This window comes from Neovison vison, chromosome 10, assembly GCF_020171115.1.
Source record: "Neovison vison isolate M4711 chromosome 10, ASM_NN_V1, whole genome shotgun sequence".
Classification (NCBI taxonomy): domain Eukaryota; kingdom Metazoa; phylum Chordata; class Mammalia; order Carnivora; family Mustelidae; genus Neogale; species Neogale vison.
Window position 1 is genome coordinate 49,937,233 of NC_058100.1, and position 17,711 is coordinate 49,954,943.

The 17,711-nt window shown below is 51.8% G+C and overlaps 1 protein-coding gene across 2 annotated transcripts in view; it reads right to left on the bottom strand.

Annotated features, from left to right (window-relative positions):
- Nucleotides 1–17,711, bottom strand: part of NMNAT2 (nicotinamide nucleotide adenylyltransferase 2) — a 190,061-nt gene that overhangs the window by 6,209 nt on the left and 166,141 nt on the right. For both annotated transcript variants that reach the window (XM_044267272.1, XM_044267273.1), the window contains 4 exons: nucleotides 17,142–17,186; nucleotides 13,143–13,219; nucleotides 916–1,017; nucleotides 693–760 (listed from right to left, as the gene is read on the bottom strand). In XM_044267272.1, the coding sequence (XP_044123207.1) occupies nucleotides 693–760; nucleotides 916–1,017; nucleotides 13,143–13,219; nucleotides 17,142–17,186 (292 nt within the window). The remainder of the gene's footprint in view (nucleotides 1–692; nucleotides 761–915; nucleotides 1,018–13,142; nucleotides 13,220–17,141; nucleotides 17,187–17,711) is intronic.

Sequence of the window (17,711 nt, forward strand, 5' to 3'; positions counted from 1 at the left end):
AACACATCTTTTATGGAAACCATGACTATTTGGGCTCTTTTTGTTAGGACAGCTTAGCCTATACGCTCATTCATACACTATTTCATAAACACCTCAAACTAGAGTCTCAAACTAAAAACATCCTCTTCCTCCCACGAACCAGCTAAAACCAGCTAACAACCCCCCACCCTTAAAAGAAAACGACTGAGGGGGCGTCTGGGTGGCTCAGCTGAATGTCGGACTCTTGATTTTGGCTCAGAGCCCGATCTCAGGGTTGTGAGATCGAGCCCCATGTCGGGCTCTGTGCTGGGTGTGGAGCCTGCTTCAGATTCTCTCTCTCCTGGGGCGCCTGGGGGACTCCGTTAAGCATCTGCCTTCGACTCAGGTCATGAGCCCAGGTCCTTGGATTAAGTCCTACGTTGGGCTAAGGAGCAGGGAGCCTGCTGCTCCCCCTGCTTGTGCTCTCTCTCTGGCAAATAAATAAATAAAACCTAAGGGAAAAAAAAAAAAGATTCTTTCTCTTCCTCCCTCTGCCCCCCAACTCTTAAACAAAAAAGTAAATGACTCGGGACAAATACGCGAGGTCCCCAAAGAAGGCTGAATACCAGGTAGCAGGGTCAGCAGACATAAGGGTCCGCTTGAACCTCGGAAAGTTGTATTCACGCTTGTCGGCCCATTTGACCAAGGCCCCTCTGGCTGGGCATCAAACGTACCTGCTCTTGGTTGAGCTGACAACAGACATGGGATGGTTGATGTCATCCTTCACCACCATAATGTTGTTCTGGAGACAGAGCAGAGGAAGCAGGTTGCCCACCCCTCCCCCTTAAAGTCCTCAGGCGCCCTTCCTCCTCCTGCCCCCTCCCTCTCCCCCGCAGCAGGCCCCTCCGGGAAGGAGCAGGCCACAGAGCTAGGGCCTCGAGGAGATGGAGAACTCACTTTGTATTTGCGGAGTATTGAGGAGTGATTCATGATTCGGTCTGTGTCCGCTGCGTCCCGGGGCACCACCACGATCCCGAAGTCCCCGACGATCACCTCCATCTGCGAACACAGAGAGCGACCTTGGGTGAGACCACGCCTCCAGCTCCTTAGCAGGTGGACTGGTCTGCCCTGTGGAAGGCCACGCTCTGGTCCTAAGCTTGCCTTCTCAGCCCTACCAGTCAGCTCTTTCGGGTAACAACCTGTCACCGTGTCAGTGGAACGAGTGGGGACTTCAACTGCCACCACAGAAGACGGTTCACAAATATCTCTGGACAGAAGAGGTATTTGGGAGAGATCGCCAATTCCTGAGGCTCCGGCTGGGTCCACTGTGCCGAAGGAGAACAGGAATGACCCACGGTCCTCACGTGGCGGACCCTCTCCCAGGCAACACGGGTCCCGCTACCCAGCAGGTGTACCCCAGCGCCCGGCCCGACGCCTGAGGAGGGCTGGATGCTCCCCGCCTCAGCCACGTCAGAGCTGCTGGGGACTCAAGCGTGACAAAGAGCACGGAAGGGCCTGGAACACCCGTGTGCCCACAGGCAGTGACTGGAAGAGGACTATGGGGTCACTTCTGAGATCAGCCTCTGCACCATGCTTGCTGCGCTAATGAGAAATGAAAACTTTCCATAAAGAAAAAAAAATTTTTTTTTCTGGTTATACACAGAGTACAAGCTTGGGAAATTCAGGGGGAAAAAAATCAATCACGATCATACAATCCAGATAAACTACTCTTAACGTGGTGCATTCTGTCCACGGTTTCCCTTCTCTACAAATAAGTATATATAACTACAAGTGGGTTACACTGAAAAAGTAACCATTTTATCTGTATTTTTTATTTAGCATTTTTTATTAGCACTTATTTAGCATTTTTGTCATGGTCTGATTATTTCATTGTACTGTGATATACATGATATATTAAACCAATCTTACAGAATGTGTACAGTTACTTCTGATTTTTTGCAAGTATACATAACACTTTGTTGAAGATCTTTATGTATAAATCTTTTGCCACATCTTTGACTATTTCCTTAGGATAAGAAGTAAAATAATTAGATGAAACGATATACACTGAATGGATTTCAAAGTCTTAAGGCTTATTACCAAGTTTCTTTCTGGAAACTCGTGCCAATTTTTATTTTCAAAAAGCCTGAAAGTTATGGCATTTAATAGACTTGGATCTCGCCCAGGCATATTGCTGTTTAGATCTTGCCAATTAAGGATCCCAGATGGGGAGAGAAGGGAGGGGGAGACAGGTTACTTCTAAGCGGGGAAGCTCATTGTGCAAGACCTGCTCCAGTGGCAAGGGACCCAGGTCTCTCCTCTAATACGTGCCACAAAAACAGACATTAGGGAGCACTGGGGCCCCTTCTTCTGTATCAGACAATTTCGATACGAGCAGAATCCCACTTTTCAGTCTCATTCATTGATTGTGTTCGCATACGTCTGTGTGTGCTCAGGCACGTGTACACATGCCCATGGGTGTTTCCAGCCACCTTTCCCCTACTTCTGCCATTGTCTACAACCGGGGCTTGAGCGGCAGTGGGAGCGCTGACGTTGCCAACACAGAAAGCTGGCGGAAGGTGCCCTAGGAGGGAAGCTGCGGAGAGAAGTTAGAAGCTACGTAGAGAATATCAGAGTCCCCACCGGATCGTGTCATTTGTTAGGGACACAGCCTTATAGGGCCAGCTGCAGCTGTCGGCCGTGCTCGGCTGGGGCAAACCGGCGCCAAGCATTTGTCCTGGAAACCAGGAATGTCAGGGAGAGGCAGGGCCAGGTGCTGGAGGTAGACCCAGCTCCTCCCTCCACAGCTTGAGAGCATTGCGCTGGGATCCACGGCTCAGAAGGTCACCAAGGCACTGGCTCCCAAACCTGGCGGAGCATTAGAATCCCCTGAGGAGCTTTCAGCACTCTCGAAGGCCAGCCCACACCCAAGAACAGTGACAGGAGAATCTCTGACAGTGGGACCCAAGCAGCAATAGTTTTGTTTTTTGTTTTTTCACTTCCCAGGAGATTCCAAGATGCAACCAGCTTGAAGACCCGGGGTCTAAGTGCTGCTTAAAACTCCAGGGGAAGTGGTGGGGTGCAGAAACAGAAACAGAAAGAGAGAGGCGAGGGGCAGTGAGCGGGAGGGAGAAGGAGACGAGGAGAGGGAATCCAAGCGGGTGGACGCGAACATTCCTCATCTGCCTGTCTCGCCAGAAGACTCAAGAGGCATGGTGCACGTGGCCTGGTGCAGGGTCTGCCTTTGGTTTGATTCCGAGATCTGGGCAGATGTTCCGCAAGCGATGAATGAAATAGGGGGGCTAGTTAAAGGGAGCCTTCTGGTTGAAAGCATGCAAACAATGGTTCAGACTGGAGTCCGGCCTCCCCGGGAAGTCACCCCGTGGGTGACGCGAGGGCGGCCGGTGCTTCCCACGCAGGAACGAATGATCTGATCGTTCAGTCAGGAACGGTTCCGGGGGCTCAGTGGGTGGCAAGCAGAGGGAGACCTTGCTGCCTGCCTAAGGTGTTTTCTTTTTCCAGAAACAGGCGACAGACTTGCCCCCTGGGAATCGCAGATGGAGCGAGGGGGACAGGGTCTACAGGACAAGACAGAGAGCTTAACCGCATCAGAGCTGCACGTCTGCGGGAGTTTGGGTTGGGGACAGCAGATCTTTTCTGCTCCTTTGCCTAGATCCTAGGACACCGGGCTTGTATTTGGGTTGTGTGTGTGTGTCTGGGGGTGGGGAGAGATGCCATGTGCTAGAGTTGGTAAGACGTGCCCTTGGTCCCACAGGTATCCGTCTCACGCAGGGACTTAGCTGTCCTTCCCACTCCCCCCGAATCCCCATCTCCTGCCTTCTCCTGGCCCCCAGGGACCAGTGTCCCCTGGTTTCCTCCTATCTCGGCACGTGCAATTTTTGCTGTCCTTGGGCTGCTTCTTTCTCATGTCCCTAACCTTGTGCCATGTGCCCCCCCACCCCCCACCCTCAGTCCTTGGACCCCTGGGGTGAGCAGATTCCACGCTGAGCAGAGCCAGACTCGGGGCTCGATCTTACGTCTCTGAGATCATGGCCTGAGCTGAAACCGAGAGTCAGAACCTTAACCGAACGAGCCATCCAGGCGCCCCTCTGTGAGACCTTAAGCCACCGACCTGCAGCAACAGAAGATGAATTCATGCCCATCACCTCTCACTTAGATCGCCCTGGTCTCCTTGTTTTTCTCTTGCCCTTTTCAGTCTATTCCCGACAGCCAGACCGATGATATTAAAATAGATTGTGCTACTCCTGGTTCAAAAGTCTTCACTTAATGTCACCTTCTCAGTGAGACCAGGCTATTTCAAGTTGAGGAGCCGGGCACGCAGACGCACTCGAGACTCGCACCTGCACGGCCCCTGCCCCTTCCTGGGTTTTGCGCTCCTCCTTAGCGTTCATGTCTGTCCAATACCTTATATATTTTCTTTGTCCAGCCTGACTTTTGTCTCTTTCTCTCTCTACTATAAAGGTAACCTCCATGAAGGCAGGGAGCTTTGTGTGTTTTGTTCACCGCTCTGTCCCCAGGGGACAAGGTTCTGGTGGCTCATACGTGCTTAATCGGTGCTGTTGACAAAGGAGATCCCTTCTGAGTCTTGTCTGGCAGCTGTCGTCGAGGCATTAGCTGATACACTCTCCCTGTCTCAGGACCTGGCGATGAGCCCGCAGGACCTCATGGGAGCTCTGGGAGACCCAAAGACGTTACTCAAAAGATAGACTCTCAGGTCCCATGACGAGTAAGGGGGAAGCTTCCTTTGGCAGGTTCCCAGATTTGATCTGATTAGTGAGTAGAAGCATCTGGGGCAGCTCTAAAACCAGCCATAAAAGGAGAGCCCCCAGACCTCCCCCCCACCGAGGGATTTTGATCCGACATGTCTAGGATGGGCTGGAGCCTCTCTCTTTACAAAGCTCCCTAATCCTTCTGCTGGGCACCAGCCTCTGGGGGAATTGTTGCTTTCAATCACATGGGCAGTTGCCTAAGCTGCTAATTCTCTGGCTTGGTTTGGGATGAGGTCAAAATGAGATACTCGTAAGACAAGCCCCTTGGAGGATTCCAGCAAAAACAAGGACAAGGATGTCACCCTGTGCCCTGGGGAGTGGGGGTAGGGCATTGGGGTGGACAAGTGACCCCGGGGAGTAGGGCATTGGGGTGGACAAGTGACCCCGGGGAGTAGGGCGTTGGGGTGGACATGTGACCCCGGGAAACAGAGGGTTACTCAGGCTCTCCCTGCCCATTGAGCCTGCAGGAGTGTGCGCCCGGGCCCCTGGGACGGAGCTGTTATTCCGGTATGAGGGGTCCTCCTCTCCCACGTGTTCATGAAGAGTTCTCCGCAGGTCCTGCCTCAGGGCTGGGGAGGTGGGTGAGTAGCCGAGGTAGCAGAGCTGTTCCGCTTGGCAAGTCCGTTTCCAGATGCGGACCAATATGAGCCATGCTGCTCTGCCACAATCAGCGCGATCAGAGTAGAGTTCCCCAAGCCCTGCCCCCGCCGCCAGCCGGCACACCCTGGCTCTCTCGGTTGGGCTCTGGCAGGTCAGGCCTGGGGTGCGGGTCTGTGACATTCATCCTGTTTCAGCTTCCGGCTCACAGGCACCATGTTTTGATCGTATCTTTTCATCCTCTGGTCAAAAGCTCCCCAGGGGAGGCAGGGGTGGGGATGGGAAGAGGAAGAGGGAGGGGGTGGACTCTGCTTCCCCATATGTGGGGAATCTGAAGGAAGGATATGAGACATGTTGAGGGAGGAAGCAACTTGGCCTTGAGAAAGAGAGAACACTGATGAGGACCCGGGCGGCAGATCGGGAAGGAACGGGAAGTTACCACCATCTTTCCAGGAGGCTGAATTTCAAGAACTGCACTGTGTGCGGGATGCTCTGGGCTGGGGATACCCTGTGCTCTTAGCCAGGTACTTTCCTGGGCACCAGGGACAGAGGGTTGAGCAAGACAGACACGCTTCCTGTCTTGGATCAATCACTACCCAGGAGGAGGCATTAAACAAATGATTAATTACTTCAAGTGTGTCTGCTGCTGTGAAGGATAAGGGCAGGTTACTATTAAGTAGCTGATACCTTGTCGTGGCTAATGCCTTATAAGTAACTGGTGAAAGCCTGGGCCACATTTCATGGTGGACTTAAACTCTCTGATGGGCTAAGCTCCTCCAACCAAGAAGGAGATACTCTTTCATCCCATAAACTCTCATGTCGTGTATATGGCAAATGGGGCACTGTCCTGGTGCTGCCCGATAAGACGGGCAAACCTAGTGTCCTCATAGCACTTACCTGCCAGGAGGGAGAGACCACAAACCAAAGTGTAAATAAGAATGCATGTGGGGGGCACCTGGCTGGCTCAGTGGGTTAAAGCCTCTGCCTTCAGCTCAGGTCATGACCCCAGGGTCCTGGGATCGAGCCCCACATCGGGCTCTCTCCTTGGCAGGGAGCCTGCTTCCCTTCCTCTCTCTGCCTGCCTCTCTGCCTACTTGTGCTCTCTGTCTGTTGAATAAATAAATAAAATCTTAAAAAAAAAAAAAAGAAAAGAAAAGAATGCTGTGCTGGAATTAAGTACAATATTGAATATAAAACACAATGACCTTCAAGTTGAAACCAAAAGGACAAGAAGGGGCCAGACACGGGGATATCTGGGGTAAGAGCACTCCTAGTTAGGGCACAGCTAGTACAAAGGCCCCGAGGTAGGAAAAACTATTAAAAAAACAGAACAGAATAGGTAGGACTGAAGCACAGAGAAGTAGGAAAAATAGACGAGGACCAGCTTGAAGATGGGGTTCATTCCAGTTGCGAACAGAAGTCATCAGAGTGTTTTAAACAGAAGGTCTGACTTCCATTGACAGCCGGATCCAATATACACTGATTTACCCAGGCGAGCCTAAGTGGCGAGATATTCTGTAAGATCATTCTGAAATCGGGATTCAGGATCCTGACCATGTCCCCCGGACCGTGCTCTCTTCTCCAGATGAGGATGTTCGGGAATGGACAAGGGACTATCAGTAAGGAGGGAAACAAACAGGTATTAAGCCATCTGTTATGTGCCAAGCACAGTACGGGGAGCTTTCCTGATTATTACACTTAACCCTCACGACATGGTCTTCTGCGATAACGGGCCTCAGTCTTCCCTTCACAGATGGGGACATCAAGACTCAGTGAGACAGACTAGCTAGTTAGTGATTTGAACCCACTCTGGTCTGCTACAAAGGCTCTTTCTGCCACATCAAACCCCTTCGAGATCTGTTTCTTCAGATTCACATTTTAGTGACTTGAAACTTTTTTGGTTTGAAAGTATTTTCTTTTTTCTCCAGGTTTATCATGGGCTTCCTCTGTTCATTACTCCACATCTCCCCCTGGAGGATATAATTTTGTGTATGTCCAGCGGGGTTGCAAAACGTGCGAGGAGAGGTGTCCGCCGGAGCCACACAGTGAGTTAGGGGCTTCTGAAATATGCCCCACCCATTTCAACAAAAAATCCCCCACCCTTGTTCTGGCCTCTGTCCCTCTCTGGAGAGAAAGCAAGGAAAGAGGTTAGTATGACCAGCATTGAGAAAGTGAGAAGGCATTTCCAGAATGTCTCTCGTAATTGCAAATAAATGATCCTTCAAAGGGGTTTCCCAGAGGAAATTACCCCCATTCCCATTTCCAGTTTGGGGGGTGTGAGAAGGCAAGAGATTCCAGACTCAGACAAAAGCTTGAAAACCAAACCAACGGTATCTTTCACACGAGAACCAGAATCTTCCAAGATAGGAGCTAAGCCTCCTTCCCTAGAGCCTGTAAATTCGACGTTGGTTTTATCAGTGTGGGGGCCTAATCCCCTGGGGTGGAAGTGTCCACTGGGCTTCCTGGCTGGGGCTGGACTGTCTGATAAAAACCATCTGAGCCTGAAAGACCAAATGTTTGTCTTTGCTCTATGAGCCCTGGAGCCCTGGGATTTCTTCTGGAGTGGCTAGTGCCCCAGGCTCTTCCTTTGTTTATTTTCTTTGGTGGTTTTCCCATAGCTGGTAGATGTAGGAAGCAGTTAGCCCATGGCTCGTTGGCTGGAAAGATGTAGGGCACAGCCAATTAGAGCCAGCTTGTGGAATGCTGGGTTTCAAGAAGTACAAAAAGAAAGAAAAAGAAAACACAATTTCCTTACCCACCCATCTCTGGTGCCTCCGCTTCTGCCTTTAGATTTTCATTCCTTTGGGTTAATTATTGCCCCTTGCTCATTTGAAATGTAAATACCATTTGAAAGCAGCTAATACATTTAATCATTAAACTGGATGACTTGGCCTGTTTGCTGAAAAGTCAAAAGGTTCTCAAATAAAGACCAAGATAAACTATCTATTTCCCCCAGCCAGAACCATCTCCGCAGAACCTCTTACTCCAACTATTCCATCTTTCAAAGTCTTCTCTGGAACCGAAAAGCCCATCTTTCCGTCCACTTACCCCAACCCTGCCCATGACTCAAAGCCCAGCTCAAGAGCTCCCCTCTTGCAACCTGCTAGGAAATATATAAATTTCTCATTCTTCTCACTATCTTTTATGGATGAGATCTGAAGACTGGTACCACCTCCACTTTCCCAGGAGTGAGCTAGGGGTTCACTGAGCTAATCCACGAACAACATCCAAGTCTTTACTGTCTCTCTCCTCCACTAGAAAGCAAAGTGCACACAGTGGGAAGCTTTGTCTATTTTGTTCTCCCTGCTCAGTCAGCCCTAGAACAATGTCTGGCACTTGGTAGGTATTCAACGATTATTTTAAAACCAATAGATGAATAACAGGCAACATTTTTGAGCGCTTATTAGTTTCGGGAACTCTTCTAAACCTTCCACAATTTTATTTTATGCACTATAAAAAACTAATATTAAAAAAAAAAGATATTTTTAGATTGCAAGTGCCTTAAGGAAAAACAACGTGCTTATATTCATCCTGGGCTCGAAAACTCAGAAAGAATTAGCTGAAAGATTGACTGAAGGAAAGAATGCTGGAAGCAGAATTAATTTGCAAGACTGCCTTCCATTATAATATGATGGATAAAGCTAGCTGACAGCCTAAGAGCCCTAGACCACTGATTGTATCTGTGGGAGGGGAGTGAGTGTAACAGCTTCCGGCTTCAGCAATGTGTGTCCATGGCCGACCCTTTCTCTTCTGGCCTTGACTTCCCACAGAGCCTGCTCCACGCTTGGATACCTGCTTCGGTGCCGGCGCCGGGATGCCGCACAGCAAAGATCAGGTCCCCTAGGGGAGACCAACTCTAATAAAAACCCAGAGATGGTAAGGGCTGGCCCCTCTCCCCCAACTCCAGTTGCTGATCTCCAAGGCTAGCCCAGGAGCCGGGGTCTTGACTGCTCTCAGGAATCAAGAATGAAAAAACCAATGCTTGGCCTCACAAGCAGCTCTTTTGTATCCCCTGGAGAGAATCTTGATGAATATGTATGGAATTTTCTCCCCCTGGAATGTAAGGGGAAGGGTGTGTCATTGGTCAGAGGAGGTCAGAATTCATCCTGGGCTAATGGATCTTTGTGCCTAATAGGAAATGCCCAAGGGATGAGTTAGGAGGTGGGGTTGTTCCTTTGGCTGTGGTGTGAGACTTCCGGATGGAGAGCACTGATTCAGGAGTCCCGACTGCAAGACCTAGATGGACTCTGGGGAATTTGTGACCCGTTGGAGAAAGCCCGCTGGGGGACAGACCAACTCAGCTGCTTCCCAGCCCACTTTGAGCTTTCTCTACAAAAGGGTGGAGAGACTCCTGTTTTCTCTCCATACCTGTCTGAACTAGTGTGGCTTTTCTCCTTCCATCAGAATCATCAGGATTCTGAAGAACATGCGGGTCCAGGGCGTGTGGCCTTCCCAAGGAGCTTTGCTCTTCTCCCCACCTCCTGTCCCCAGTCGCAGGCAGATGCAGGGGTTTGGGCTCATGGTCACTAAACAGAGGACTGTGGCCAACAATTATCCCGTGGGCCATCAAGTAATGAAGAAATCTGGGATAGAAATAGGTCTCATATACCTCACCCCTGGTAATCTCATGGTCAGGAACTGAAAACCCTAAAATGGAACCTTGCCAGGCAAACTCCAGATGGTAGAATTTTCTGGTAGGATAAGCAGGACTCACCCTGTACCTAGTCTTTAAAGTCCAACCTTCCTTTTCCAGACCCTGAGATCCACCCATCCCCCAACAAGCACAGTGGAATCATCTGCCGAGTCACTAACTAGTTGTGCGCTCCCTACATCCCCCTCTGCTCAGCCCAAACCTATTTCTAGCAGAGAACCGGACCCTTCACTCGACCCTGCTCTCTAATTTGCAGGGCAGAAAACGATGCAGTCAGTGGCTTTAAACTCACTGAAGAGATTTCACTAGAATTTACGATGAGAGAAAATAGGAAAGACACCTTTCGAAAAGAAAGAAGCGGTTCCATGTTCTCTGCCTCTCTCCCCCCATCTTATTCCCCCTCCACACACACACACACAACTTCCACACTAGGAGGAAGCTAGAGATCGGTGAAAACCACCCCTCTCCTCCCACCCAGGCAGGGGCAAAACCTCAGAAGAAGACAAGTCCCGGTGATCATGGGTGGGTCGGGCCCAGCGCTGGGCTTCCAGACTTGGCCAGGGGCCCAGCAACACCCCACCACCTCCAAGTGACCACGGATGTCCAGACAGAGACGGTGTCCGTGGGGACCCCAGTGAACTGATGTTCACGTTCAGGGCCCACAGAAGCCTTCCAGGTTCTGCTAGTCGGTAATACGATAATTGAGACTCACTTCCCGTCAGCCCTGTGGAATAGATTTGGACTTGAATTTTAATTTGATTTAAATAAATCAAAGGTGATATTTCTAGCACACCTATTCTGTGGGTTGAGATTCACACTCGTTATGTAAGGAAAGAGATCCTTGATTTTTTTTTTCCCCCTCTACCTCAGGGGCCATGATTCTAAGGACCCACAGATTGGCTGTGGGTTAAATCAGGCGCCAGAGCAACTGACTGAGTGGGGATGGGGCAGCAGAGCCCTACCTAGACTTCGGAGAGCCTTCTGGAGTGAGCTTTGAGCCTCTGCTTTACCCAAACCCCTGCTGCCTGTGCTGGGAACTGGAATTCGTGCCCTGAGGTCGGCAGTCTAACCGAGAGGAACAGAGAGGGACTGGCCGTGCTTCCAGGGCCCCAAATGCTCTAAGTTTCAGGCTCCAGAGAGCCTGGGTGGGCCCCTGAGAGGGGATTCCCTGCTCCTGTGAGCGGCCCTCCAGGCTGCCGCCCCAGGGGCTGACTTCATCCCTCCTGGACTGTCTGGGCCTGTGAGTGAGGCGGGTCCCCTCCGCGCCCCCAGCTGCCCCCATCCCCGATTTGCCTAGATTCTTGAAAGAGCTCTGCCGAGATCTGGTACACAACGTTGGCCGTCTTACTGGTTACTTTCACAGCACCGTGTGAAGTAGAGAGGAAAGCAAAGGTTAATTAAGCCAATTCATCCAGAACTGAAAGGAGGTTTAGAATTTCACCTGCAAGAAAAGGTCCAGGGGTGGAGGCGAAAGGCCTACACAGTATAATTCTCCTCTGGGGAACTCTCCCTCCCCTCCTGGTCCTCCCACAGCGCGTGAGCACTCACCTTCACCTAGAATATCTGTGTGTATGTCTATGAGTCTGTTTAGGTAAATTCGCTTATGAACGTTTGTTGTATATAAGTGTGTGTCAGGTAGTAGGCTGGGCACTTCATATACACCATCTCATTTAATTTCCCCCAAATCCTATGAGGTAGGCACTATTATTACACCCATTTTAGAGATGGGATAAACTGAGGTGCAAAATAGTTTTTGTCATGAGCTGTGTTCGAATAGAGCTGGAATCTGGAATATGATCCTGAAGGTTCTCTCTCTCTCTCTCTCTCTCTCCAGAAACGTACATACATGTACCTGAAAAAATTTCCTATGTACATGTCCTGCCGCCTGATACTTGGCAATACTGACTGTATTGCCTGTTTTTGTAAATGTCAGAATGTGATAGATAACATGCTATAGATTTTTTAAAGCACAACCAAGTTGTACTACGGGATGTTAACTAAACTTGTGGTAATATTTTGCGATATATACAGATCTCAAATTATTGCAATGTACACCTTAAACGAATACCGTGTTACATATCAATTATATCTCAATAAACTGGAAATAAACTGAGGCCCAGACCGTTGAGTGATTTGTTTGGGGTCTCACAGCAAGTTAATAAAAAAAAAAAAAAAGTACTAGGTTTGGAATTACTTTCTTAAGAACCCAACTTGCATAGGGCTGTGGAACTGGAGCAGTGGGTGGGGGGGCCTGGGTGGCTCAGTTGGTTAAGCGTCTGCCTTTGGCTCGCCTCATGATCCCAGGGCCTGAGACAGAGCCCCACATCCGGTTCCCCGCTCAGCAGGGCGTCTGCTTCTTTCTCTGCCTCTCTCTTGCTCACTCTTTTGCTCAAATAAATAAAAATCTTTTTAAAAAGTGGGAGGGCTATGGAATTGGGAACTAGCAATGGCTCAGGCTGGAATGAATGAATGCAATGAATGAATTAATGAAAGAGCAAGAATGAACTTACAGACCAAGGGTGAGTAGCTTGTGAATGAGCTGCTTTAAGACCATCACCACCAGATCTGGCAACAAAAGATGTCCACTGAGCTTCTAAGTGGTGTAAGTTTAACTTCCTGTTTCTATCCCCAGTCAATTGCTGGACGGATTGTACTGACCTTCTGCCACAAATGCCTCCCCTACTGACCCTTTTTTCTTGTTGAGGGAATTCTAGGGTGGTATTTACTACCTCTTCAAAAGGAATCAAAGGAAAACAAACCACAATCTCAAAAGGCCGCTGGGTTTTTTCTTAATCCCTCCCTCCCCTACACACTGCCTCTGCCTCTGCCACACACAATCATTCCGAGTACTACTCGGAGAAGGTATCCTCTGACTCAGATTGCTTTCTTCCCCAGGGGCTTTCCAGGAGCAAGCCCAAGGGGGAACTGAGTATAAAACTGCGGTCAGAGCCAAAGCTTGGGATCGGTGAGAATTTCTTCCATAGTCAAGGGGAATGGATTGTCCTATCGGGAGCTCATAGGAGATGGGCCCCTTGGGTTGGGGAGGGGAGGCCGTGGGAGGGGGAGAGCAGAGGCTGAACCCAAGTGCCCCCTCCCCATCCTTCCCAGGCACCTGTGTGTGGTGCTGTAGGAGCCTTGTTACTCACATCCGCCTCGTTCCAGAGCCCGGGGATGCAGAAGGATTCCAGCAGGTCACTGCCACACAGCAGCAAGATCCGCAGCTCTGGGGAGGGGGACAGAGTTGGCACAGGGGTGAGCGGAGGTCTGGAAAACATTCAACTCTCAGCCTCGCCCCTGATAAATACAGAAGCCTCCCATTCCTGGGCCTCCAGCACCCAGCTCCACCAGGCTCCCCTGCACCGTGGTGTGTGCAGTGTAGTGTGTGGTGTGCGCAGTGTAGACAACTTTGCCTGGCTGGGTCATCTACAGACCACTCTTATCCCCCTGTGGGAGGAGTTTCTCATGCAGGGCCGGGCGGGTCTTGGTTTGCCTGGTACTGAGGGTTTCCTGGGACAGAGGTCATTCCCCGCTAAGCCGGGAGGGCTGCTCGTCCCGACAGAGACGGAGCTGGCCATGTGGCTCGTCTAAGGTCTGTGGGGCTCTCTCTCCTGCTCCATATCAAGGTCAGGTGCTAACAGAGCTCGGCTCCTCTGTTGCTGTGCATTATCCACGTGTTGTCCTTTATCACAAATGCGGACATGATGAAGGGTCTGGGGGGACACGGAGTGTCTCCATGCAGTCTCTGAGTTCACTGGATGTCCTTTCTTTACCAGGCCACTGTCCTCAGCAAGGAGCCTGAGAAGCGGAGTTGAGCGCACCCCGCCCCCCTCCCAGGTGCAGGTGCATGTCCTGCTTGTCCTTTGTTTTCCTTCCCTCCCGAAGCCCACTCTGCATCATCCCAGAGAAGCCCCTTCAAAAAGGACTGACTGACTTACTAAACCGGAGCTTGGGCAGGGGGTGCGGAGAGGATCCTGGGATTCTCCAAACCACAGGGGGAGGGACACCTGCCAGGTGTGGAGCGTCTGGTTCCCAGGCATCCTGGGCCCTCTGGCGAGAGGCTGTGGCTGTGGGCATCTTTTCCAAAATGGGAGGGATGGCCCTGCCCCGAGACCACTTCCAGAGACCACTGCCACCCTGCACCAAGGCTGAGAGGCGGCCGTTAGGTCGGCCTACCTGAGACGCCACAGTTTGCCTGGGGAACCTGACCAGGATTCAGACGGTGACCTTGTCCCTGCTGTGGAACTCTCCAGATGGTTCAGAAGAGGCAGGCCGCTGGACTGCCGACAGTGTCAGTATCTGTCCTACCCGTAGCCCGTCCTCAGGGAGCCCGGTGGAGCCCTGGGTCCTTCGCTCCTAAATATTCCTGCAGCCTCTCCCCCCACCCCCACCCCCGCCATGCCATTCTGTAGCCCAAACATCTGCTCAGGGGCAGGGACCTTAATTTATCTTTCTAGCCCCTGGGCCTGGCAGAATGACCTGCACACGGTAGGTGCTCGGGATGTACCGAGTACGTGAACAACAGACGAGTTGCCCGCAGAGGCCATGCAGGAGAGAGGTCTAAGAGCCTTCTAGGCCATCTGGGATGGCTCTGCTGGGGCCATCATGGCCTTTGTGTTTGCAGTCTGGGGGGCCCTGGGTAAGTGGTGTCTCCCTCCTTTCAAGTTCCGCCACGGGACTTCTGTCCCAACTCTGCATCTGCGGGGAGAAACCAGTCTCCCTACGGCTGGGAGGAGCCACACTGGGCTCCCTCCTGGGATTCTAAGGCTCCCCACCTCCCACCTGGAACCACCCAGGGCTCCAAGTGTTCTCGTTCTGTGGAAAGTGATTGCCTGTAACTCTGTACTGTAACTCAGATCGCCTAAAATTTCGGTCTGGTGCCACCGTCCAAAGGCTGTGCTGGCCCTTGGATTTCTCTGGGTCGGCAGACCCTGAATTAGACAGTGCCTGGAGACATCTCTGGGTGCTAAGACCAGGGGGAGGGCATGTGCTCCTGGCATCTGGTGCTCGGAGGACAGGAACGCTGGGGAACGTCCTACGAGACACGTGGCAGCCCCCAAGACACAGAATTGTTTATTTCCAAATGTCAATAGCCCACAGTTGAGAAAGCCTGCTCGATAGCCATGAAAATAACTCTTTTCTATTCCTGAGTCAGGAACTCCCTTGACTACAGTGTTTTGTTTTGTTTAAGCCAAAGCACAGAAAGTTAAAAAGTGTGGTGTCCGCCTTTTCTTACAGGACCAGAACTGAGGCATTTGTCACAGCCCAGAGGCCCCGGCAGAGCCTGGGGTCCCATGCATGGCCGCTGGAGGGCAGCAGCAATCTCTCTTGGTTTGTTGCCGGAGACTAAGGCAAGCATTTCCAGCTCCCAGAGCCTTTGCTCGGTGGCAGCCCCCAAAAGCAGTCAGTGGTTTAAGAACATGGAAATGGAGCCATAGGCGCTAACTGAGCTAGAACAAGGCCTTTTCCTTCTTGCAAGGTGCAAGGGGATTTCAAAAAGGGGACTCATGAGCTAGAGGGCCTCTGAGGCCCTCTGAGGCCACACCACCAGGACCACACCAGGCCCTGAATGGATCCTGACAGCTGTGGCCACCCAGCTTCCCTTTCTTGGAAAGAAGAGTAAGATGGGGTCAGGCTAGTGAGATAAGGAACTTGCTGCAAATTGTGCAAACACTCATTAGCTTGGCCTTTCTGTGGGCGGGGAGCTCCCGCAGGTATGGCCTCACACACTGGCCCAGCGAGCCAGGAAGGTAAACAAGGTCACCGCCAAAGTTTGCCACAGTAAATGCTTTCTGGAACAAGAAACGAGAGAAACACTCATTGAATACAGTTGCAAGTCTAAAGACTGCTCAGTGCTGGGCTGCTCCGGAGGACCTCCCAGGGGAATGCAATTCCTGGCCAGGTGCAGAATTGCTGGAAGTGGGAGTTCAAGGCTTGCTTCTCCTCCCCCTTGGGGTGCTTAGGAATTGGGGAACTTGGACCCAAATACTTCTGCCCTGTTTTGGGGGAGCAACCAGGAAGCCACGCTGCTGCTTTCTGTGGCTTCAAGACGGTGAAGGGCGGGGAAATAAAGGATATTAAAATACAGGAAAGTAATTCAGAAGCGAGTTTTGAGTACTCAGGATCTTTGTCGTTAATACAGTGTATTTAATTATTGTTTAAAATGACTTAATTTTTAGTATCGGCTACATTTGACAATCAGTTTGCTTACTTCCTGAAAATCTTAGAAAGGGTTCTGACAAACCAGTAGGCGTCAACTCGGGTACATCACTGCTCCTCAGATCAGAAGCCGGGACCCAGGGAGGCTCCTTGAATCGATGTCACATGTGCCGGGCCTCCTAGCAGAGGCCTATGCTCCGGCATCGTCCTATGCTCCAGGACCACAGCACCCACCCCTAGCCCTGGGGATGGCACCTTTGCAGCTGGGACGGCAGACTGGGCGGGTCCACGGGACACCAGGCTGCCCCCCACGCTAGCGTTCCAAGCATGCCAGTCACTGACCCTCCTTGTTACCTGGTACCCTGCTGACTCCAGGTCCACTCTGAGCCATCTATTCCCTTCCTCAGCTTCACACACTCGCGTCTCTCACCCACCCTGGAACCTCAGCTTTCTGGTTTGCTCCCCAGGGTTCCGCAGGACTGAGCTCATTTCCACAGGTGGGTCAGCTCCTTCCCCTCCCACCACTGGTGGATGGAGCCACCGTCCGTCCACCTCCTCCCACAGTCCCAGGATGCCTTAGCCTCCGCCCACCCCAGGCTGCTGGGAGGTTGTGGAGGTGGCTTTCGGCTTCCTCTCCTGCTTGCCCTCCAGCCCAGAAGTAAGGAAGAAGATAAGGAAGACGGGGAAGCTTCTCGGCCTCACACAGTGTCTTGGGCCCCAGAAAGGTCTTGGGCTGCGGCAGAAGCTTAACTTCCACGTGTCTGGGATGAGAGAGTCGAGGCTCTAACGGGAGCACTGACAAGCCGGCGGGTCCTACCTCCCGGGAACTGGCCCGATGGAGATATCGGAGAATCTGCTCTAGTCTGGAGCCGGTGTTCTGGGAGCAGGCCCTGCTGCGGGCACAACACGGGGTCTCCAAGCCTTTTTCCCCGCCCAACTCCCCCCGCCCAGCTCTGTCCCCAAGTGTCCCCGCTTTTCCGGCCACTTACCGATCTCTTCGTACCGCATCACCGTGCCCAGATTGGCGTTCTCATCTAGGGAGGAGAGAGGGAACGGAGAAGCATGAGGGCACGGACTGACTGCCGCCTGTGCACACCGTTGGCCCAGGGGCCTCCTCAGGAGTGTGTGGGCGGGGGTGGAACACACGGGATGGGAGGGTCATTGCCTCCCTGCACAGAGGGCATCTGAGTAGTGATGGAGAGCAATCCGGCCTGCAATGCAGGGGACGCAGCCCCTCGTGCTGCGCGGTAGGAATTCACATTTCTGGGCCTTTAAAGAATCGCACAGCTTCACTGGGAAGCCGATGACGAACACACACACACACACACACACACACACACGCTCCTGCTAAGCACCTTCTGTTTCTGTCTGTATTTGTGGGAGGTAGTCCACAAAAGCAACGTCCTCTAAACAGAGCGAAACGGCTCTCAGCATCACCAGGAGGCAGCCCCGTCACCCCAGGCACGGGCTGCCTGGTTCAGAGAACTAGCACCGCTGAGCGCATTGAGACGGCGGGTACAGCAAGAGCCCGTGAAAGACGAGAGGGACAGAGGCTGGGA